The 24,692-nt window shown below is 42.0% G+C and overlaps 1 protein-coding gene across 14 annotated transcripts in view; it reads left to right on the forward strand.

The window, feature by feature from the left end:
- Osbpl6 (oxysterol binding protein like 6) overlaps window positions 1-24,434 on the forward strand; it is a 182,363-nt gene extending 157,929 nt beyond the window's left edge. For 12 of the 14 annotated variants that reach the window (XM_040745635.1, XM_040745634.1, XM_040745640.1 and 9 more), the window contains 12 exons: window positions 295-402; window positions 2,425-2,562; window positions 7,956-8,043; window positions 8,552-8,805; window positions 9,605-9,742; window positions 10,307-10,370; window positions 12,109-12,187; window positions 14,069-14,213; window positions 15,841-15,985; window positions 17,938-18,064; window positions 19,430-19,552; window positions 20,792-24,434. In XM_040745635.1, the coding sequence (XP_040601569.1) occupies window positions 295-402; window positions 2,425-2,562; window positions 7,956-8,043; window positions 8,552-8,805; window positions 9,605-9,742; window positions 10,307-10,370; window positions 12,109-12,187; window positions 14,069-14,213; window positions 15,841-15,985; window positions 17,938-18,064; window positions 19,430-19,552; window positions 20,792-20,900 (1,518 nt within the window). In that variant the 3' untranslated portion in view covers window positions 20,901-24,434. The remainder of the gene's footprint in view (window positions 1-294; window positions 403-2,424; window positions 2,563-7,955; window positions 8,044-8,551; window positions 8,806-9,604; window positions 9,743-10,306; window positions 10,371-12,108; window positions 12,188-14,068; window positions 14,214-15,840; window positions 15,986-17,937; window positions 18,065-19,429; window positions 19,553-20,791) is intronic. The other 2 variants (XM_040745648.1, XM_040745645.1) reach the window with 1 other exon arrangement.
- Window positions 24,435-24,692: the final 258 nt, after the last annotated feature.

Here is a 24,692-nt window from a genome sequence, read left to right on the forward strand (position 1 = left end):
TGGTCTTGGATGTAATGGGTCTGCCTCTTACGAGGAGAAAATCCATGTATCATTTTTATGAAGCCCATTAAATATTTCAGTTCACTAACCTGCTTAAGTAGTGGTCTTATATTATGAAAAGTTAGTGTCATAACTCTGAGCCATTTGTTTCCTTCTTAACTGATATGGTCCAGCGCATGGTAAAGTCTGAGCTAAGAGCATCTCGGAATGTTGTTGTCTCAAGTTTCCCTTGTATTTGTTTGTAACACTCACTCATTAATTTGCAGTTACAATTGCAGTTTTTGTTACTTTAAGGCACTCAACCAGAACGCTGAACTCAGGAGTCGGCTGAACAGAATACACTCAGAGTCTATCATTTGTGATCAGGTTGTCAGTGTAAATATTATCCCTAGCCCTGATGAGGTAAGGCTCATGAATGGGTATAGAACACCCATTTTATGATATCTAAATTACTGCATATATTGTCTATTTTAAATAGTTGTTTTCTGTTAATAATATTATCTCCATAAATATTTGTGTTCCAGACAAGATGTATGTGAACTTGACATCATGTATTCTTGGTGATTGCTGTCTCTTTTTATTTATTTCTATATTCACCTGATATCACCAAATATTTAATTTATATAGCTCATCCAGCTTGTTTATTTTCTGTATCTGTTTTGTTCTTTTTTTAACATGTTCATTATCACCAAATGTCTAATGAAATGCTGAAAAAATTTTAGCTGACAAATTGTTAAATAAAAATTGCTTAAATATTTCTTTGGAAAAAGTCATCTAGGGAAAGAAACTACCTATTCTTGCTAAAACAAAGCTAATTGTGCTGCTAGAGCCCTTCATGGTGACTCAGAACGTGGTTGGGTGTTTGCCTAGCTGGTGTCAAGTGAATGTGCACTGTGTCCTGGGTACAGCTTTAGAGCCCTTCATGGTGACTCAGAATGTGGTTGGGTGTTTGCCTAGCTGGTGTCAAGTGAATGCACCGTGTCCTGGGTACTGCTTTAGCCAGTTCACATTGTGCTTCATATGTCATTTCCAGTAACCTCTATAGTACATGCTATTATTCTGTTTTCTAATATTGAAGAAATGGCATGAAAATAGAAAAACATTCAGAACACAGGCTAAAATGTGTGTAAGCTTTTGTAAAGTTCTTTTTTATTAATCACGAGAAATGAGAAATTGAAGCTTTGTATATGGCAATGCATCTAACAAAATGAGAGCTTGAACTAATACTAAGGTCATATTTGCACCAAAGCCATGCATTTTAATACAAATGTCACCATAAGTCAGACTTAAGCATTCTGCTTGAAATATCCCAAGGCATCCTACCTTTGACTTACGTTGTCCACTGTCTCCATTCATCATTAGGGTCCCTCTGAACTCTAATCACATTTACATCCACTCAGTTGCTCAGAATCTCGGAATATTTCTAGTATGTATCACTGAGAAAAGATTTCGAGCCAGCAAGGTCACTCAGCCAGTCAAGGCACTTGCCACCCAATCTGATGACTTGAGTTCAGTCCCTGGGGAACCACATAGTGGCAGAGAGAACAAACTGCTGCATGTTGTCCTCTAAATCACCCCCTATACGTGTGTGTGTGTGTGTGTGTGTGTGTGTGTGTGTACCCCCATGTGTGCACACAATAAATAAACGTGATTTTAAAATTATTTAATAATCCCTAACTGGATTCTTCAACCTGAAGAGTGAATTAGGACATATACTTATATTCTTTAAATTCTTTGTAAATAAATTTATCTTCCTTGAAAGTGGTCGTTTGTACCCTTGCACATATAAACAGTATTTTACTTGAAATGACATTCAGTGGTCTAGACATGTTTAATTGATTTAAAATCCATCATTTAATTGGAACTGAATTATATATATATCCTATTTCAGAAATTGGTCTTATAATTTAGTTGTATCAAGCTTCATTGTCTCAAGAAGTTTCTGTAAATACTTCTTGAGGTTTAATTTACCGCTTAAACCAGTGGTTCTCAACCTGAGGGTCTTGAGCCATTTGGGGGGTTGCATATCACGGTATCCTGCATGTCAGATATTTACATTATAATCATAACAGCAAAATTACAGTTATGGAGTAGCAATGAAGACAATGTTATGGTGGGGAGGTTACCACAATGTGAGGAACTGTATTAAAGGGTTGCAGCATTAGGCAGGTTGAGAACCACTAGCTTAGACTATGACTAGTAATGACAGGCCTAAGACCACAGTCAGTTCACATTTCTAATAGGTTTCACCTATTAAATCACATTTGCTACCAATAGAGCATAGACTTGAAATCAAGTTGTAATGTCACCATCTTTTAACTCTGCCTCTGGACGTCTCTAGACACAGTAGATGGAACCATATATGGCAACAAGTGCTCATAGGAGGGAAAACATGATTCTGTCATATGCTTCTCTCTCCTATAGGCTGGTGAGCAAATCCATGTCAGCCTCCCTCTGTCACAGCAGGTGGCCAATGAGAGCCGCCTCTCCATGTCAGAATCTGTGTCAGAGTTCTTCGATGCGCAAGAGGTGCTCCTGTCTGCAAGCTCATCAGAGAATGAGGTAAGGGTGTGTCCTGGGTGTGTCCATCTCATCTGCCTGCAGCTGTGAGTTTGGCTAAAGACTGTAAGCCTCTGGGACTTTGTGCTGTTGTGTGTCTGTTTCTGGCACAGAAAAATGATCACATTATAGCAGCGCCCACACATAAGCCACCATTTCCTGAGCACGTCCCAGTGCTTCTGGCCTGCAACTCGGGACTCTTAACTTGGATGGACCGTTTGGTTCTACAGAAAGGTCGGGAGAATTAGAAACCTTGGGCAGCAAATCTGATCATGTCCCAATCCCCGATATTCTTAGGTTAACAATTTAACTGTGACACAATAATACTAATAATCTGATCTCTGTAGTCAAGTGCAGCCTCGTGTTCCTTTTTGTTCTAGATGCGCCTAACAGCCAAAGAAGCGATTCCTGGAGTTATCAGTTTGCTAAAGATGTTGCATTGTCCCTTATAACAAACAGAAGTAGTCTTTTGCATGACCCACACTGGAGAGAACTGGACTGCAGACCTATCCTTGTGCCTTGTGCTTTAGAGATTTTCAAAAAGAGTAGCTTTTACTCATGTCTTCTTCATGTACCACAATACTCAGGAGTTAGCCAGGAAATGAACCCAAACGACAGTCACCATGGTGTTCTCAGGGTTTTCCCTCCTCTTTAGTTAAGGTGTGACTTCTAGGTGAATGAAATCTGATCGGTCTCTTGAGTTTCCTCATGAGAACCCGTAGAAGGCTCTTCAAACCTTTACACTGACAGGCTCGACAAGCCCACCCAGTGAGTCAAGCACTGGTGTGTGAATTCCAATAACAGCTACAGGGTTCATGCAAGTTGTGTGTTCTATACCCTAGTTGACAGTGGAGACAGGTTCTCTGTACTTGCTGCCCGTGCTGGCTGGAGCATTTCTCCCAGAGATATGTATGTTATCTTCTCCCCACATTTATTTTAGTTCCTACCTCAGAAGCCAGCTTCAGGGAAGCCTCTGATAGCTGACCCACCTGTATGGTAGTGTTGCTGTCTCCTTCTCCCAGTCTCCCAGCCTTTGGTATGCCTTGTTTCTTTCTCCCTCCCAGTCTTCACTCCCAAACACAATGTGTTGCTTGTCCTGTGTTTCTACCTTTAGCACACAAGTTCCACCGAAGTAGAGATTTTACCACCTTGTCTCGAGAACAATCTAGTGAATTCAGAACTGGCCCTCAATAAGGATTTACTAATGTAATGAAGGAAAGAGTATATTAGGCCAATCATCCACTATTCTTCTGAGAAGTGCCCACATCAAAATTTCCCTGACTAGGGATGTGCCATCTACCAGTGCATGTACCTAATGAGTCCTCAGCTCCTTTAAAGAAAAGTGTCTGCTAAAGGCTGCATCATTGGTTTTTAAAGGTGGTCTACTTCTTTCCAGAATGATCGACCAGCCTGGTGTCTGCTTTAGAATTTGTGTCTGTCACATTTAGAAAAGTCACATTTAGAAAATAGTTCCTGAACTATTTTGAACCCTGAAGTTCAAAACAAAAATACTTGGCTCCAGCACTTTTAGCTCATGGGGAAGAGCCTTAATAACACCTCGGGTTCTCGGCCTGTGCATGGGACCATGTAAGAGGACCACAGCAAATAGCCTAGCCCCAGTTACTGCACACAGCCTTATGCCATGCACACCTCTGACCAATGTCCACTGGAACCTTGGAATTCTACACCAACAATATTGTAGCATTTATGGCACAGATTGAGAGAGGTCAGAAACCAAAGAGGAATGGTATTCTTAAGCATGGCTGTTTCCTTAACAAATGTGTGTGTGTGTGTAAGGGGGAGGTATGTGTGTTTATGTGTTTTATGTGTTCTTGTATGTGTATGCCTCTGGGTGTGTGTTTGTATGCATGCACATGCATGTGTAGAATCCAGAGGTTAACTTCCAGTACCATGTTTGAGATACATTCTCTCTCTATCACTATGCCCTCAGTCCTACTAGTTTTTATCACATTCAAATTTAAAACTTTGAATAGCAAAATGCTGACATAAAGTTAAAAAAAAATAAGTTGAGGAGAATCAAGATGGAGCTGGCTGTTGGCCAGGCTCTCAGCAGTGGTGGCAGCTGTAGCCTGAGCCAGAACGCTGATCTCTCCTGGGAGTGAGTACATCTCTTCTCTGGCTGGTGAGGCAGGACCTAGAGAGGACTACTGTGATGAGAGCAGGCTGTGCGGAACAGAGAGAGAACAATGCTTACACCCGGCCTGGTACCATGACTGAGAGCATCGAGAAACAGGGACTCAGAGAAGGGCCCAGACAACAGTTAAACAAAGGGCCCAGAGACAGTACCTCGGCCCTGCTCCCAGGTGGGTGCAGTGGGAGGGGAGTATCTACTGATGGTGGAGTGATGGGAGAGAAAGAAGGGAGCAAATAGGTGGTGGAGAATCGGAGGACGAGCAGTCTGTGCTCTGTGAGGTGAGGTGAATCTGGAGACTCAAGGCGGTTGCTGTCCTTGCTCCTGGGGAATAGGTGGATTACACCGCCCGTCGAGAGAGCCAGTAACAAATGTGAGTGCTAGTGGGCCTTAGCGTTCTTCCTTTGAGAAAACCGACCACTGAATAAGTCACTGTGACTCCCGGAGCTGCATCCTAGCCCAGGAAGAATGGGAACATCTGACTGGACATCCTGCTGCGTTTTCTCCTCATCAAGAGCCTAACTGCTAATCTCTCTAGTTGTGGTGGTGGTTCAACCAGGAGGCTTGATGAGTCTATGTTGAGCTGCAGTTTTACTATGCTACATCTATCTAACTTTGGCCAGAGGTTTGTACCTTTGGAAGCTTTGGGTTGGAGGAACACTTGACACCCAGAGACCCTGCCCAATATGTGGCCCTATGGGTTGGAGAGATGGGAGAGAAAGAGAAGTGGGGCAGCTTGTAACTGTGAAGAGAGACGGATCTGGAGACTCGAGGGTAGACAGGAACAGTCTGATGTGAGTAGCTTGCAAAGCCAGCTGAGACCATGGTGAATTCCTAGCCTGTGCTGTGTCTGGGCCCATGATCATGCAGCAACAAGGGTCTGTGTTGATGTCCATAGTCCATGTTCCTACCAAAGGCCGTGTGGATGCCCCTCGTTTGGACTGCTTGCTGCCTGGGACCACACTGATATCCAGTGACTGCACAGAGTTGGCCCCTCCCCTTGCTACCTGCAATATTGGGTGAGCTAACCAGGGCATTGCTAGAGATCTTGCCCTGGTGGTAAGGATGCAGGAGAGCTGACAGGCTGACTAACTCAGCCTGGTCCATATCCAAGTCTATGAGTTAGCATCCTCCAACATCCACCCATCTGTGAACTACTAGAGCACATGAAGTCCTGCAGTTCCAAAGCTGTAGGATCTCCATGACACAGGCAACAACAGGATATCTAAGAGGAGTCCCGGTGAAGACCTTGTATTAATAGTGTAGCAGAAGCCAGAGGCCTCAAACCAGATCAATGACTCTTTGCAATGAGCATTTGCCAATAAAGATGTATGGACTAAAGAGTGTGTGACTCACTGTAACATACTACAGCTTCCATGACAAGATTATTTTTTCAGTTGTGTTTTATTGTATTTGGGGGGGTTACAAGGGCAGAAGGTGCATACAAAAGGAATGGGGGATTAGTGGAATTGGGATATAGGATATGAAACCCACAAAGAATCAATAAAAGTAAGAGAAAAAATTGGAAGACTCATCCATTTTGGGTATCACTACTCACTGGGTTTGGGTCTTGTACGGTAGGTGTAGGGGTGGGACTGAACACAAGCAAGCGTGCGCTCATTTCTTCTCTCTGCTCTTGACTGGGAAAGCAACCAGCAGCTTCAAGTTCCTCCCTTGACTTATCTGCAACGATGGACTATAACCTGGAATCATAGGCCAGAGAAACCTTTTCTCCCTTAAATAAAAAAAAATTGCAAACTAAGAAAAATGCAGAGTCTCTGATGACAGACAACTGTTGAAAGATGAACAAGTTTGCAGAGGACATGCCCAGCCATTGCCTGTAATGGAAGCACTTGCCCGCTGGTCCATCTTCACATGTCATCAATATTCAATGAAACGGGCTGCCTCTCCAAACACAGATGGGGCCTTGGTTTCCCAGTTCTTAACCGCTCCAACTGTCAATATGTCACATTGTTCCTTAACTTAATTTTGCCCTCAATTTGGGTTTCATTCTAGTTTTTTGTTCATTTGTTTTCACAGTATTTGGGATTATGCATGCTAGGCAGGCATCCACATCTCTGCTGGTTTCATTGTTGCTTCGTTGTAGTAGCATCTTGTAGTAGCAGTGGCTACACTCTTTGGGGGATGTCCTGTATATATGTTTCTCTTATTGGTTGATGAATAAAACACTGTTTGGCCAATAGCCAGGCAGGAAGCATAGGCAGGGCCACCAGACCAGGAGAAGGCTGGGGAGAAAAAGGCAGAAAGGAGATGCCGTGTAGTGAAGGAAGGAGTAACAGGTCTGGACTTTTTCTCCAATAAGATAAGAACATGTGAAAATACTTAGATTAATAGAAATGGGTTAATAATTAAGACAGAGATAGCCAATAAGAAGCCCTAGCCAACTGCCAACAATTTTATAATTAACATAGCATCCGTCCATGTGTTTATTTGGGGCTGAAAGGCAATGGGACCTGGCAGGACAGAAACCTCCATCTTCATTTCATTCATGAAGAGAATGACTTAATGTTTGCTCTCTCAACCCAGCCTCCCATAAGCCATCAGATTCTAGGCTTCTGGGTTTCTTCCCTAGATCTGTGTAGCATCTTTCATCTATCTCTCCTCCCCCACAAAAAAACAGCCTGTGAAAAACTGAGTCTTGTCTCTGTATATAGTCCCTTGCAGTCTGTTGGTTTTTAATGACCCTTCAGGTTGGCATGAGAAGCCTGTCATCACTGCCATGCCCTTTCCTGTCTGCCTACACTTAGTCACAGTCACTCTTAACTTCCCAGAAGTCCTTGGGTAAATGGACTAATGGTTCTTGCTTTTGCCTCTCCTTGCTATGCCTCTCCCTCTCAAAATAACTGGGCAACTCCTATCCTCTAGGACACCTCCCACAACCTCCACTCAATGACTTCTCTGGTCAGCCTGTCTGGAGTCCTCTGGGTGGAGGGAGCCACAGGCCTTCTTTTATGTATATGTATACTGTCTTTTCCTGAATTAAGAATTCTAGCCTCTCCCAAATTCCCCCCTTAGCTGAGAAGGACTGACTTCAAAACAGTGGTTTCTCCCTAGCTCCCTGTAGAAGACACTCAAGTATTCCTTGAGCCAAGTATGTTTTCACCGTGGCATCTGCTTCTCATTTGAACAAGACTTTGTTACATTTAACCATTTGATGATCTGGACTTTCTAGACAAGAAGCCAGAGAGCCATTCTCATCACCTCTCTGTCCTTCCTCCCTTAGGCCTCTGATGACGAATCCTACATCAGCGACGTGAGTGATAACATATCTGAAGACAACACCAGTGTGGCGGACAATATTTCTCGGCAAAGTATGCATCATTTGAGCAGCCAGGTCGTTCTGTCTACATGCCAAATTACAACCCTGGTGAATTACTAGCCAGTCATTCCCTCTGCTGCTCACCAATTATCCCCTTTAAGTTAGTTAGTGATAGCTTTTCTTTTGCATAATCTGTCAAGGTGTGCGATTGTAAAATCTGTTGGGTGTGTGGTGAAGAAGAGAAAGTTTACCTCTTATCAGATCCAAATGTCAAATCCCTCTCATTAAAATACACACACACACACAGAGACAGAGAGAGAGAGAGAGAGAGAGAGAGAGAGTTTTAGATAATATTTGAGTATATTTAAAACTCCATTTAAAAACCTATTCTGATGTATTGTGCATTTGTTCTCAACTTCATATAGAATGATCCTGTGTACCGAGGAGGCTGCGGTTAGCTGTGTTCCAGTCAGAATTCTATGGAAGGGTTCTCTCTCCCCCTCTGACTTTATGAAGCCAGAGAGGAGACACATCACTCACTGTGCTTCTTCTTCTCCCAGTCCTGAATGGGGAGCTCACAGGAGGTGCCTTCAGGAACGGCCGCCGCACGTGCCTGCCTGCTCCTTGCCCTGACACCAGTAACATTAACCTGTGGAATATCTTGAGGAACAATATTGGCAAAGACCTGTCGAAGGTCTCCATGCCTGTGGAGCTGAACGAGCCACTCAACACTCTGCAGCACCTCTGTGAAGAAATGGAGTACAGCGAGCTCCTGGACAAGGCCTCGGAGACTGATGACCCTTACGAGAGGATGGTAATGAAGGGCAGGGCAGCACCCTTTGAAGACCTGAGCTAGGCTACAGCCATCATGTAAACAACTTTTCTGTTTGTATAACATTCTCATTGAGTAGGGATTGGAGAAGATTTGGTCTGTGTGCATAACTAAGCATGGCCAGAAAGTTCTAGATACTCTTATTGGAAGCTACTCATGTGAGTTTTCCTTGGCCTAGACTCACAAAGGGATCTCAACCCTTGGCATTGCCATACGGAGTCAATTTACAAACGTGTTGGACCTTATTCATAGCTGTCCTGAGAGGAATGTTGACCTTGAGCTGCAGGTTGTCTAGAGTGTTCCCTAAAGTTTGGCAAAGGTTAAAAGCTTGCTGAGCCTTGCTTTGTCAGCTAGTCCTGTGTGCCAGGAGGGCCCATCTGCTCAGGAGCATAGTTGTAAGACAGCAAACTTGCTGTTGTTACTTTGTCCTCTATGCCATGAGGCTGGAAAACTTGACCTCTGTTCTAACCAACACCAGCAGCCACACCTTCATGCCTGTGGGGCTAAGGGTGTTCCCACAGCATGGCTAACAAACTGGCTTCCAGAACCTTTGACATCTATGATTGTCAGGAGTGGGTGGACACATGAATGAAGAGCACTTCAATTGTCTGACATGTCTCACAGGGGTCATTTAACTTATCCCTACCTGTGTATTAATACAGATTCAAGTAACTGAAAATACAAGTGGCATCAACTCAGCACCCCTCAACATGGAGTATGTACAATCTGTGGGGATAGAGACAGACGGAGCTGACATGTTCCTTTCTCAATGTCTTTACAGGTTCTCGTTGCTGCTTTTGCAGTCTCAGGGTATTGCTCCACCTATTTCAGAGCAGGAAGTAAACCATTCAACCCCGTCCTGGGGGAGACCTACGAATGCATAAGAGAAGATAAGGGGTTCCGGTTCTTCTCAGAACAAGTAAGTGAGGTTGCTGTCCAAGATAAGAGGACAGTTTAGTGAAGAGAAACGCCTTAATAACTGCGCATTTGGGGCAGGCTATCTTACCAGTTAAAAGGAAAATCATGTAGTTTTAACTGCATCATCGCCCCCTCTAAGTGTGTGTAAGTTCTCTTTGTTTACCCATGATGTCTTAAATATTAATAACTTACTTATAACTTTGAGATGAATTTATTATTAGAACTTGATACTCTAGTTTTCATTGGGGGAGGAATGGTTTTATTTTTTAAAACAATATTGTTGATGATCTAGGTGTGGTGGTGCATGCATGTAATCACAGCACTGGGTGGAGGCAGCAGGATCAGGAGTTCAAGGCCAGTGTTAGCAATGCTGTAAGTTTGAAGCCAGTCTGAGCTACATGAGACCCTGTCTCGAAAAACATCATTTATAGAAGTTGGAATACTAACATCATCTCTCTCTCTCTCTCTCTCTCTCTCTCTCTCTCTCTCTCTCTCTCTCTCTCTCTCTCTCTCTCTCTCTCTCTCTCTCCTCCTCTCTCCCCCTCTCTGTCTCTTAAATTACCAGGTTAGCCATCATCCACCCATTTCTGCCTGTCACTGTGAATCGAAGAACTTTGTGTTCTGGCAAGGTTTGTATTTCAATTTCAATTTAAAGTCAGATGTAAAAGGCTTGGATGGAATATTTCTAGCTACTCAAAGTACACGGTGCTCAGTTTGATTTCTGCCTTGGCAACTCAGAGACTATTAGTAAATATTGATAGGGGTCATCTTGAGAAATTAAGTTTTCTAGCTTAATATGAAACCATGTTGTCTTGGAAATGAGACGCTGAGCCTTTGAAATATGAGCTCCATGCTGCCCATTCCAGCCTGGAACCTTGTCTCATTGAGCCTTGTGGGCCTCTATACTGTCGCCCCCTTGCTCTTGGAGTATGTACAGAGATTTTAACCCCAAAGGAATGCTTACTGGCACATCTGTTTGGACTTTTAATCAGCCCAGCATGTCCACAAGCATGTGCAGAGTCAGTGAACCTAGGTGAACAATACTCAGAAAAACTATCTGAACATGTATAAAGAATAGTTTTCTTTTATTCCCCAAGAAATGTAACAATAAACAACCATTTCCGTAGGATTGACACTGCATTAGTTCTTACAGGTAATCCAGAGATAATTTCAAGTATATGAGAGCAGTGCATCTTATATATGCAAATATCTTGCACTTTTAATATAAGGGATACCAGCATCTGTTACATGGTGTAACATGTAGATGTTCTGAAACACCCCATCCACCAAGCAGCAACAGTTTAAACACTAAAGTGATAAGAAAATAAATTAATTCTTGGTTATAGCCAAGAGTCAGAAGTTTTCTGAAGATAGCGCTAAGCTCCCTTAGTTTATCCAAATGGAACCAGGTGGTTATTGCAGATTTGCAGGTAGGGCTGAGTCTCCATGTGGTTTAGAAATGTAAAGCCATTGAATAAGAGGAAGCGGTGGGCCTCAGGCTGTGTCTTAGCCAGTTGTGCGATGTATTAGAAAGTGCTGAGCCTCAGGCTGTATCATCGCCAGTGTAGAGTAGTGTTTATTAAGTTCATCCCAGGAGCTCATAAATTTTCGCTATCTTTAGTTTACTGTTTATATTGTTGTTCTCCTGAGACATACAACTCCTTCACACAGGGGGTGTGAAGTCAGTGGTATTTCCATATTGCAGTTATTTTTACATATACTTCAGGCTTGATATATATGGTGACTTTCTGTCATTTAGTCAACACTTAGTATTTATTATTATCTGGGGATCAAATCACCATAAGGTCTATGTTCATATGCATATGTGAGAACCTCCCACATGTATGGATTTTATTCTGGCTTGAATTTGTTTCCATAAATGGAAACAAGCAGGGGGCATGATTATGGAGGAAATAATAATGAGTCTGGGAAGAATCACAATATTTTCACCTTGGCTTTGTGACATTAAATCAGTTATAATTGAAAAAATGCTTTGTAAAATATAACACCAGTATTTATCCCTGGCATACAAATGGACTTTGTGTGTCCATCCCACAATGAGGGATGTTCTCAGTCTGGACTCTTGGGGGAGGGCCAAGGCCCTGCCTTAAATGAAATTACAGACTCGGAGATCCCCCATGGAGGCCCTCACCTTCCTTGGGGAATGGAGTGGAGATTGGGTGAGGGGTTGGGGGTGCAGGGGAGGAGGGGAAGGAGAGGGAGCTGGGATTGACATGTGAAGCAAGCTTGTTTCTAATTTAAATTTTTAAAAAAATCTTTAAAAAATATATAGCACCAGTATTAGTTTTTACAGAACTAACCAGACATGGAGCATTGAATTTTTTGTCCTCTCGCTATCTCATTTAGATATCAGATGGAAAAATAAGTTCTGGGGGAAGTCAATGGAAATCCTGCCTGTTGGAACCCTGAATGTTATGCTTCCAAAGTAGGTTGCTCCCCTCTACTCCCTCTCCGGCTGCTTAGCTTCTCTTGCAGTCCAAGTGGTATGTGGAAAGGTTCAAAGGGTCCAGTTTCCCTGTATGTCCAAAGTCTCTGTTACCTTCAGCATGAGTTTTTCAGTATGGACTCCGACAAAAAAAAAAAAATAACCTTAGCCCATGTACCACAGGTTCCTGCTTCTGTCCTGGCATCCTTTTTTTTGATCAGTCCAAAGCAGCCACATGCCATGTTCTCACCAACATACTAATCTACATTTTTACTAGCAAGCTCTCCCTTTACTCGTTTCTTTTCTATACTATTTATAATTTTCGATAAAGGACCTACTTTAAGTTCCTAAGTTATTTATTAAAAAGTAATGATGGAATACTTTTATGCCATATTCTGTATAAAAAGATTTAGAAGAGATGGGCTATAAATATTTTTAAATTACTTGGCTTGTATTGAAGACAAAGATAATTTTGGTTTGTTTTTTGTTTTTTGCTTGTTTGGTTGATTTGGGTTTTATCTATTAGGATGGTAGGATGTGCTGGGGTGTGGAGCTAAAGAGATGACTTGGTATATAAAAGCACTTCAGCACAAATGTGAGGATTTGAGTTCTAATCCCCAGAAGCCATATACATAGCATGAGTGTCTGTAATCCAGTGCTACTGTGGGAAGATAGGAGGTAGAGACAGGAGCATCCTCAGAAAATGCAGGCCAGCCAGCCAGCAATGTGCAGCAGAGAAACAACACAGTGACCATGTCTCTAAGCAGAAGGCAAAGACCAGAACCTGAGGCTACCCTCAACTCCACACACATGCCTGTGCACCTAAGTACACACACACACGCGCACACATGCACGCACGCACACATCTGCATATACAACTTGCTGATGAATTGAATGTGAGGAAAGGTGAAATGAAAGAGATAGCTTTTAATAAGTGAAAATTCATGAAGAATATTTTTCCAAGGTATCTCCAATACCCATATCACACCAGTTGGGCCTTAGAAGTATTTTATTTCATTATGAAATATAATTATTCTTGAAAATATACATAATTTATGCACTTACATCTGATTTGTGATCCTACCATTTCATTGCTTGGCAGAAATTCCCTACATCATTCCCCAGAGTGTACATTGGATTTGTGCTGTAGATATGCTTGTTAGCCTTCTCATCTTTTTCCTAAAGAATGACTCCATCTTCCTAACTTTCGTTGTGACAATGTACTGTGAGAGTGTTCTGAGAATAATCGTTCCCAAATGTGTATCTGATTAAGCTTCTTTCCTCCAGTTCTTCCACAAATACTCATTGCCTGCCAGTAAATGTAGACTCTTTGGTAGGTCATTAAATGCCTTCCCTGCCCTCCTCATGACCTGGAGCACACCACCACCAGGACTCCAGATACCAGGTTCTTCTGGCCATTGTGTCTTATAGACACTTCCCTCCCATACACAGTGCCCACCTCCCCACCACAAACCTACAGAGCCGGCCTCATCTGGTATCTCTTGACAGTCACTCCATATTCCTGTAAAGCTAAGGACTAACCTCCGTGCTGTCCTCATGATGCCTTGTTCGTTTGTGAAGAGTAACCTTCACGACACTTGACTTTTTTTGAGTATTTGCTTACACGTCACTATACCTCTAGCATACTCTTAGCTCCAGAGGGGCAGAAAAGAGACACTATTGAACCTAGCAGCTTTAGGTCCATAGAGAACACTTCATTATTCCTTAAGTAACTGAATTATGTCATGCATATTTATGGCTACACAGAAGTTTTTTTAAGAAATGAGGGGAAAACAAGTCTTACCCAAAGAATATTCTCTCTTATAGGTACAGTAATACAGCTGTGTCCACTGCTTCTAATCAGTGCCGTATTCTTCGTAGGTATGGAGATTACTATGTGTGGAATAAAGTCACCACGTGCATCCACAATATCCTCAGTGGAAGAAGATGGATCGAGCATTATGGTGAAGTGACCATTAGAAATACCAAAAGCAGTGTTTGCATTTGCAAACTCACATTTGTCAAGGTAAGAAGCGCCATAGAACAGAAAAGGAAGGATCGTACAGAATGCTTCCTAAGGAAGAATTGTATCATATCTTAGGGCATTTTAAACAAGAAAGCACAATTGACTTCTACAGAGGTGAATGAGGAATGTAAACTTCTGAATTTGTGAAGGCCAAAAATACCATGTCAAAAGAGAAATAAGTTTATTTTTAAAGGATCTTGTTTTTCATAGTCAGCCATGTAAAGTGTAGCCTTCTCCTTGCCATTCACCTAGGCCCTGCCACGTTGCAGTCCCCAAATAACACAAGATGCTATATTAATTATAAAGCTGTTGGCCATTTACTTGGGGTTCTTACTGTCTATCTCTGACTTAAGTATTTAACCTCTAATTGTTAATCCAAGTATTTCTCTTACTGGAGAAAGGGTCCAGACCTCTTCCTCCTCTGGTGGCTACATGGTGCGTCTGCCTGTGTCTCTCTTTCTTAGAATCCCCCTCAACTCCTAGTCCCACCTATCTTTCTTCCCTATTGGCCAACAGTGCTTTATTGACATATACACAGGACTTCCCCATCACAGCCAGGATACTAAGATAAATTCTAGAACACATTTCATTCCTATATTGAGCCTTCTGGTTTATGTGATCTTATTTAGGGTTCTGATTTTAACACAGTTGTCAGTTCCTGAAAATACTTGAACAGAGTCATGTAGACGACAGCTATCAGTCATTCCAAACCCATCTAACCTGTTCTGTAGCTATCCCAATTGGGCCAAAAGAAAGTGCTACTTTTATTTACTAGAAAAAGATTATGGAAAGAAATACTCATGGAACACCATTTTACCTAGTAACGCTGGTCTGAGGTAGAAATGCAACACATAACCAAGTTTGTTTAAGTACAATTCAGGATTTGCCAGTTATTTTGCTATCATGTCCATTTGAAGTCCATTAAGAGCCATAACCTGTGAGTTAACATTGGGTTCTTTTGCTAACAACTGATCTAGAGCTAGAGATTGACATTCTATCATGCTGTGGCATGGAGCACAGGTTTGTGGTATTTGTTTTTGTACTGGGAATCAAATCCAGTGCTCAGAGCCCCAAGACTACACACTACTTAGAAATTAATCTAACCAATTACTGTGGCACATGCACTAATCCCAGTACTTGCAAGTTTGAGATAGAAGGAGTGTGAGTTTTGTGCCAACCTGGGATACACAAGAAGTTCTAGGGGCTGGAGAGATGGCTCAGAGGTTAAGAGCACTGACTGCTCTTCCAGAGGTCCTGAGTTCAATTCCCAGCAACCACATGATGGCTCACAACCATCTACAATTCAATCTGGTGCCCTCTTCTGGCATGTAGGCAGAACACTGTGTATGTAATAAATAAATCTTTAAAAAAAAAAACATGAAGTTCCAGACCAAGTTAAACTACATTAGCGAGACCCTATTGAGATAGAAAGCAAGAAAGGCAACATTCCATGTGTGTGAAGTGTGCTGAGCTACCTTCCAAGGGAAAGAACAACCTTCCCCATGTGTGAAGTGTGCTGAGCTACCTTCCAAGGGAAAAAACAACCTTCCACGCGTGTGAAGTGTGCTGAGCATATAGAAAGGACAGGTTGGAGTTACTGAAGCCCTTGGGGCTGCTTGTTTTCCAGGTGAATTACTGGAACTCCAATGTGAATGAAGTCCAGGGGGTGGTCATAGACCAGGAGGGGAAAGTGGTGCACCGGCTGTTTGGGAAGTGGCACGAAGGACTCTACTGCGGGATGGCTCCCTCTGCAAAGTGCATTTGGAGACCAGGTGAGATGGCCTGAGCTTGGTCAGAGGAGGCTCGGGGCAACAGAAGGGAGGGAGCGGTGGGGCACACCATGCAGTTTGTCTTGCATTTCTTTTTAATAGTAAAATCTAAAATGTAAATGCTCAAGGCACTGGCAGTTATATTTACACTCAACAAATAAGTTACATGTCAAATCCACTATTTGATACTTGATAATTAAGAAATGGACCAAATCACTGACATGCAGTACACTGACCTGTTAAAATCTGCCATGGGAATTGCTTTAAACATAATGTGTGCATGCACGTGCTAGGTGTGCTAAATAAAGAGTTTAAATAATTGAAAAACCTAAGCAAGCCCTTGCTCGTGTTGTTTACTTTTTAAATAAACCAAAGGAAATGTAACATCTATAATCCTAGATTCAGTAACTTCCCACAGTAAGTGATCTTTTTCACTTGAGCAGCAAAACTGCTACATGCTGACACTTAACAGAAGACATCAGCAGAGCCTAGCATATAACTGAGTACAAAGTATAAATGACAAAAACAAAAGCAAATCTCCATGTGACATTTATTTTCATTGGAATTTAACAGGTAATCGCCAGCTTTTACAATTAGCTATTGGTTTCCTAAAAGACACTGTTAATTCATCCATTGTTAGTAACTACTTACTTAGTAGTGACCATGCATCAGCCTTGTCCTAGGAGGTTGGAATACTTCCGTAAACAAAGCAGAGTCTCTTAGAATTTACTGATAAGCATAAATAAGAGGTTCTACGTGAGGGTCTGGGTATCAAGCATCTTACCTCCCTGCCAGGAGTGATGGTGCATGTCAGTGGGGAGCCTAAGGTAGGAGGATTGCAGAACCCAGGAGTTAATACGAGCCTGGACAGCAAAGTGAGATAGTAATAAAAAGAAAGGAAGGTAGGATGGGTGGGCGGGTTGGTGAGTGAACGGGTAGGAGGAAGGATGGATAGCCCAGCAAATGACTCAATGGATAGATGAGTGACTCTCGGGGCTGGCAAGATAGCAGCAGGTAAAAGGCACTTGTCCCCAAACCTGACAACCTGACAAGGTCCCACAAGTTATACTCTATCTTCTCACCTCTGTACACAAACTGTATGCATGTGTGTGAGCGACACACAAATTTTTAAGATGGAATAAAAAAAATTAAAGGGCCCACAAGATGACTGTGATGGTAAAGGTGCCTGCTGCCAGTACTGAATTTGGTTCCCAAATCCACATGGCAGAAAAGGAAATCACTGGGACCGGAGAGGTGGCTTGGCAGTTAAGAGCACTTACTGCTCTCCCAGAAGACTGCATCATTCCCAGTATTCATTGTCTGCACCTCCAACTTCAAGGGATCCCACATTCTTTTCTGGACTCTGTGGGTACCTGCACTCAAAAATCGTGTTTCACTGAGACACACATACATAAATAAAAATAAGCTTTGAGAAAAACAGACAAAACTGAGTCAAAGAAAGACACTAAGCATATTGTGTTCTCTCTCTCACATACACATACAAAGAATGAATAATTTTTAAATATTTTAAAGGAATATTAATAATATTTATACTACATCTTTTTTAATGAGGAAATAAATGATGGGCAGGTGTTTCTGGTGAAATGTTAACGTTTGTAGCTAACTAGCCTGGTCTTTAGTTACCTAATTAAATATGTGAAAGGAAAATTCTGTGTTCAGCCATTGAAGAGTATTATTAATGTAACACAAGGTTTTATTTAAAGGCAGGGTTTTATTAAATATGTTAATCTTTCAGTTCTGACCATGAACATAAACTTTCTTACCAGCAAAATAGAAACGGTTTATTACTCGCAAGGAAGTCACAGTGTTGCATCATGAGTACAAGCCTGTCTGTAAACTGGGCTCTCGACAAGTGCTCTTCCTAACGAGGAAAGTCGGCTCCTTCCCTGGATGTGAGCCTTCCCCTCTCACCGCTGTTCTTGGCCTCTCCCCAGGTTCTCTGCCAACCAACTACGAGCTCTACTATGGTTTCACGAGGTTTGCTGTGGAGCTCAATGAGTTGGATCCTGTCCTGAAGGACCTCCTTCCTCCCACAGATGCTCGATTCCGACCAGATCAAAGGTCAGGGTTGCAGCAGAGGTCATTTGGTCTCTTTTCCCCATAATTTGTTTGCTCCTCCATGCCTTCTTTCATCCCCGTATTTACTCAGAAATGCCTGGGCTTCTTATTCTGGGCAAAATGGCATCTGTAGGGTGATTATAACTGAAGCTGACTCAATGGCCATCTAACAGAGAGCTTCTTTATATTTGCTGTGTGTCTGAAAACTCAGGTGGTCACTATACGATTGTGCCTCGCCTTATGTTTTTGAACCCTTTACACATACTGCCATGTAACAAGGAGTGTTATTTAAATTGAGGAGTGACAGGAGTACCTGTATGTGATCTGAATGAAAATGGGATTTTCCCCAAATACCTTAGTCCCAGAGGGTGTGAAATTGTACTTAAACTACCAAAGTTTTTTTCATTATTTTTATATGATCATGATGTCCACTTCTACAGAATTCCTTTTCATTTCCCCTCAAATTCTCTGTGTCATCTGCATTCCATTGAAGATCAGTTCTCTATTCCCCACGTGGGTGTGGAATTTTTCCCTCCTAAAATGTTTTTGGTATGGACTTCCACTTCATTCTATTCTACAAATGATTCCATGTATACTACCAAAAATTGCAGTTTATGGTACTCCCAGAACGTGTATCCCACTGATTGACATTTAATTCATCAATTAACTTTGTACAATATATGTTGTATTATGCCCCTCTCTTTTGCTCTTGTTTTGAAATGTAAAGGGGTGTGTGTGTGTGTGTGTGTGTGTGTGTGTCTTTGTTGGTGGCAATCCAACCCAGGTCCTTGAGTGTGTTTAGCAAGTTCCTGTCTACCACAGAGCCACATGGCAACACAGATGTAAACATTCACAAATCATTGGGTCCGTTTTCACCTTCAATCTATTTCAGTATGCCTTCTTTTTCATCATTCTAATGCTCCCCGGTAAAAGAGGAAAGCTCCTTGCCTCTCCATCTGTTCTCTGAATAGAGGACAGCCAGTCGCTATCCAGCATCCCATAGCTTTTAACAAATGCATATGCACCATGAAGAAAGGAACCCAACTTGTGACTTCATGTTGTTCTTACCCTCGACTGCCAATCTCCAGAAAACAACAACTGAGCTTACAGAACCCCAGACCACACAGAGAAGTGTTCAAAGCCAAACCAGTCACCTGCCCCCTTATCATATCTTTGGGTCCCTGAATGTAGTAATTCAATCCACATGTACAGAAACTATATTAATTCATGAACAGACTGAGGACATATGGCCTGGGACAGAGGTGAAGGGGCATCAACTATGTCACTACTGTTCAGCCAGCAGGTAATTATATGCCATTTCTTTTCTAAAAGATTTTAACATTGGAATATCAACTGTATTCTGCTTAGATTTTTGGAAGAAGGAAACTTAGAAGCCGCAGCAGCAGAAAAACAAAGAGTTGAGGAACTCCAAAGGTCTCGAAGACGATACATGGAGGAAAACAACCTTGAGCATATACCAAAATTTTTTAAGTAAGTCAGCCACTACACCAAGTTCATGCTTTACTAAAGGTTGCCACAGGCCATGAGGAAATCTTGTTAAGAAGAAAAAGAGGGTTGCAGAGTGTCCAGAAAACTTAAACTCACTTGGGTAACTTTTCACTGGATAGTGAAAATGCTGAATTGGATTTCGTGCATGTACAAGTGAGTTGTCATAACAGTCAGTTCTTCTCAATGGATCCTTCTTTCTGTGGACAGTAAGATAGAGAGGATCTCACCGGAAGGTGTTTTCCCTTTATCTGGCCCCTTTGGAGTGGCAAAACAGTATTCCAGCTTCTCATGCAGGCAGTGGTTGGGATTCTTTCCCCAAGGGCACCATGACTTCAGTCGAACTTCATTTTATCTCTGTCACACACAGCTTGTCTCTGCTCATATTGACCCCTCTGTGCTTTCATCAAAGGTGGTTACTGCGGGATTATTTAAAGGATTATATAAACATCACAGAGGTGGCTCTGTAGTTTCCAGATTCATCATCTGTCATCCTCTTGAGTATGCACAGAAAAGCTCTGGGCAGCCTCCTCCCCTTTAGAGCTGTCCTCTCATGGTCCTCCTGTGGTGGCAGTTCAGATTTGCCATTTGGAGGTTTGCAGTGTGCCATTCAGAGGTCCGAAGTGTGCCTATTAGAGGGCTACAGTGTGCCTATTAGAGGGCTACAGTGTGCCTATTAGAGGGCTACAGTGTGCCTATTAGAGGGCTACAGTGTGCCTACCAGAGGGCTACAGTGTGCCTACCAGAGGGCTACAGTGTACCTACCAGAGGGCTACAGTGTGCCTATTAGAGGGCTACAGTGTGCCTACCAGAGGGCTACAGTGTGCCTATTAGAGGCCTTCAGTGTCCCCTTCAGACATGGGTCTCATGGAGGCTTTTGCAACTACTGATGCTGCTCTGTTCCTGGGAGGAAGCTCTTTCTTACGATGCTCATAGAGCTGTGTTTGGGCCTCGATGCTTTCTCCCCTCACCCAGAGGTAATTAGAGGAAATTACTTCCCGCCCTTCTTGCTTTTATTTCAATCATTTAATGATAGTTGCTTTATTTCTGGCCAGAAATTGCCAGCTTATCAATTGTTGGTAAATAGCACACCAATTATATATATATATATATAATTTTATATTATTTGTACTATATATATATCATATGTGCATATATATGAGAGAGTTATCAGCTGACCTTGCTGTGATTTGTAGCTAACGTTGATTTTTCATATTTTCACAGAAAAGTTATTGATGCAAATCAAAGAGAAGCCTGGGTTTCTAATGACACCTACTGGGAGCTTCGTAAGGACCCTGGGTTTAGCAAAGTAGACAGCCCTGTTCTTTGGTAAACTGGCGACGTAGAGCTAGCCAACACACCACACTCTGAATGAATAAATAACTATGCACAATTATGTTTCTTATAGCTACGCGTGGTTTCTGGGTCGACTGAAAACCTCCCATTTGCTTTTCTATTCATCTTTATAATGGATTTTCAAAAGTGCATTAGACAAGGCTCCTAACCACTTTTGGATCCTTTCTGTTCTGCTGCAACCATATTCCTTAAAAATTAAAATACAATAAAAAATAAATAAAATGAGATCCATGCCCTCCTCGGAAAGCAGGCTAATAGAAGGGAGTATATGATCCAAAGGCAGAAGAGTTGATCAGGAAGATCAAACTGTAATCAACCGGTGCTTCGGGAGGATCAGGAGAGTATGAAGTGACATTCAAACTACATGTTTGGTCTGCTGCCTGAAAGCCTCAGCCCCTACCTTAGGAGCTCCTGGGCCTTAGAGGTCGGTTAGTTCAGACTTGAAGTGTGTTTTTTTGATGTGGTGTGCTTGTACCAGCCTCGTCAAAATAGACATAATGCTTCCGGAAACCCATTCCATCCTTACAACATTGTTCATGCCTTAAGAAATGCAAAGATGTACAATAAACCATTTTTTTAACGTGTGCTCATAGGTGTATGTGAAGGACAGATGCTCAGAATCCTGGTATGGGTTCACTTTCTTGGTCAGAACATTGACTCGGCTGATGTAAAAGGCTTAAATAAGGAAAAACACATTTTCCTTTGCTAGGTGCGCTACAGTGTGGTGGATCTGAAGGCCAAGAGGGCTAAGGGATGGTGCGCTAAGAAGATCTTTTCATCCAGGTTGCTTCTTAAGTTCCTGTCCTGTGTCCAGATAGCAAGCCATCCCCCTCCATTTGACCTCTCAGTGTGCCCTGGTACTTGGCAACACTGTATTTGACTTGGCCACCTGTCATCAGTGTCAAAACTTCATTAGGAAGTAACAAACTTTTGGAGTTTCTGGGCTGCGTGTACCATAGAGTATTGTTTGGCAGTGGCACACAAAGCCATACAGCACATCCCTGACTCAAGCCCACTCCTTGGCACTGTTCAGATTCCACAGAGAACAAAAGCTTATTTGCATTATGTAAATGGATCCTATGCAAATTATCTTCTTTTTTCAAAGTCCAGCCATCCCATATGATACATGGTTACATATTAATCATCTACCTTGCTAAGGGCAGAAATAAAAAAAACTTAGGCTAAAAATTTTATCCATTCCAAAGGTGGGGTGGGCAAGATGCGTTTTAAATTCTTCAGGTTTTGTTTTTTCCTCCACAGGTACACAGACGTTTTTTGTACGAAGCTTGCGTTGCCATTCCTAAATTCCTGCACGTACATGTCTGTATAAATGCCTGTCTGTTTAAAAAATAAATCCCCTTAGGGGCTTCCTAGTGAATTAGAAAATTACATATATTTTATTGCCAGAATTTTATTCTTAGAGTCTCACCATCTGAATTTAAGTATTATTTTAGACTCTGCTAACAAGGTTAGTGACATTTTATATTTTGTTAAGAGGCATCGATTTTGGTGTTATTTCTCCTCTAGTAATGGCTAATTCACCATAAAACCCAAAGCTGCTGCTGGGAACATGGAGGAAAACTCAGAATTCCCACTCTGTGGAGCAGTATTTTAGTTTTCATAAAATTCATCTAAGTCCATGCATCATGTACACAGCTGGCACTCATTAGAATGGACTTTCGCTCCCCAGTAAGTTCCCTAAGCCACAGCCAGAGCTAAGCTTTGGCTTACACAGCCCTCTCCTTGCGCCGACTCCTGTTTGAAATCTTAGGTGGTTTGCCTTGCAATTGTAAACACTTCCACTTGTCAGGGACTGCTTTTTTCTTCATTTAAGCTAATGTTCTTTTATCTGTGCACCTTCAGTTATGTCTAACTTCAATATGAATTAGAACTTAATTAGAGTCCTATTGACTTCCTCACAGAAATTGGTTCTCTTCCCTTGGTAAAGCTTACAGTACGATTTAAAATGGGTCTCCCCTGTACTTAGTGCTGTTTTCCCAAATCGTCTCACAGTGGCCTAAGTACAAAAGGAATCAATCCTTCAGGAGAAAGGTACAACAAGGAGGGACTGGGAAGGTGAGATGACCAAAAGATGACAGGAACTGTCATTTTAACCAATGGCAGAAGACCCATCAGGGAAGAAACTAATGTGCCCAGGGTTTGGGTTATCTGAGAAGAAAGGAGAAATGACAGTAAGACCTTCTTCACTAGATAAATAATGAGTTTAGATGGCAAATATGAACAGTAAATGATGGTCAGGTCTACCCTGAAACTTTAATTTGGATTTCAAGATAAAAATGAGAGAAGTGTCATGTTAACTAGTCACATGTTGTGGTACCCTCCATTTTGGATCTGTTCTGAGATTCAGATTCCCTAATTGTGACCATCAAGTAATCGGTTAGGCTTCTGACTCTGCTGTAACATCCGATTAGCTCACCTCCCTACGGAACACTCCCTTGTGTTGTTGTAAAGGTCCCATCCCTTCTTGTCTTCCCACAGTGGGTACAAAGTTAAAACCCCGTTGGAATTGCATTCACCTAATAGTCCAGCTCTTGAAGCTTAATAGCAAAAGGGTAGAATGTTAGCTTATTCCCATGATAAAACATGATGTATTACTTGGAACTTTACATATGCCTTTATATTTGTGAGGGAGGGTTGTGTGGGGGGGGGTATGGTTTTGCTTTTCCTTACAAGGATCTAGGAAGGCTTGGTATGTCTGTGTTCTTCTCCCACGCTTGACTTCCAAGCCCCCTCCTCTCCAGTGAGATGGTCATTAGGGAAAGCAGTAATTAGTGACAGGAACCTGAGGGCTTGACCAGACTGGACTGATCAGTGGTACCTACAGGCATTTGCAGAGGCTCACCGAAAACCAATCATTTTGATGCTCAGTGCTGCTAACCAAGGTGCAAATTTACTCTTTAGTCTTGCTGATATTTTGTTATTTTTGATTGTCATTATTTTTCACAAAATCTCCAGGTAGTTGTAAAAAAAAATAAATGTCATTTAAGATACCTTTAGTGGTACTTGTCTGTTATATGAAGAGCAGGGGCCAAATGTCATTTTCTGGCTGTGGGAAACCAAGGGGTTTGGGGTGCAGGATGCCGAATTGTCAGTTTCCCAAACCTTTTGTGCTCTGGCCTTATGTTTTTCTGCATGACCACTTACCAGCCCTTAGATCCTATCCCAAGGAGCTTAGAGAGAGAGGGAAGTTCTATGGAAGAAAGCCCAACTAACCTGCTTTGCTTAATACTAAAGAACATTTTTTGTTACTCTTTTGTGGGTTTGATTATCCATCCTGTCTAACACTGTTCCCTGTCATCCTAGATAAGGAAGCATTTGTGGTAGCAGAGCTCCACACATCAGGGCGTGTAACTGATGTTTGCACTTGGCTCAGTATGTAATGAATGTGGCACAGTAAATAAAGTTTGTGTGCAAAATATTAGTTTATTTCTATGAGAGCAGTTATGTTCGGGATATATGAAATGTATCTAATTAAACCATTATGAATCTATTCTGTGCTCAAGAAATGTTCTTTGGGGGAAAATATGAGGGGGAAATGTGTCCATGGAGCTGAGCAAAATGTTGGTTTGTTTTTGTCGTGTTCCTCCCCCCGAAGGCCCCATGGATTTTGGTAAAGACTATATATCACAACACCGGGATTCCATCCTCCTTGAGTTTATTTTGTAAAATGTGTATTTTGAAATTTGTACATTGCATGGCACTTTCTCAAGAAAAAAACTAGCTTCATTAACATCATCTTTAGAACTTA

This window comes from Mesocricetus auratus, unplaced genomic scaffold, assembly GCF_017639785.1.
Source record: "Mesocricetus auratus isolate SY011 unplaced genomic scaffold, BCM_Maur_2.0 Super-Scaffold_100004, whole genome shotgun sequence".
Lineage (NCBI taxonomy): Eukaryota > Metazoa > Chordata > Mammalia > Rodentia > Cricetidae > Mesocricetus > Mesocricetus auratus.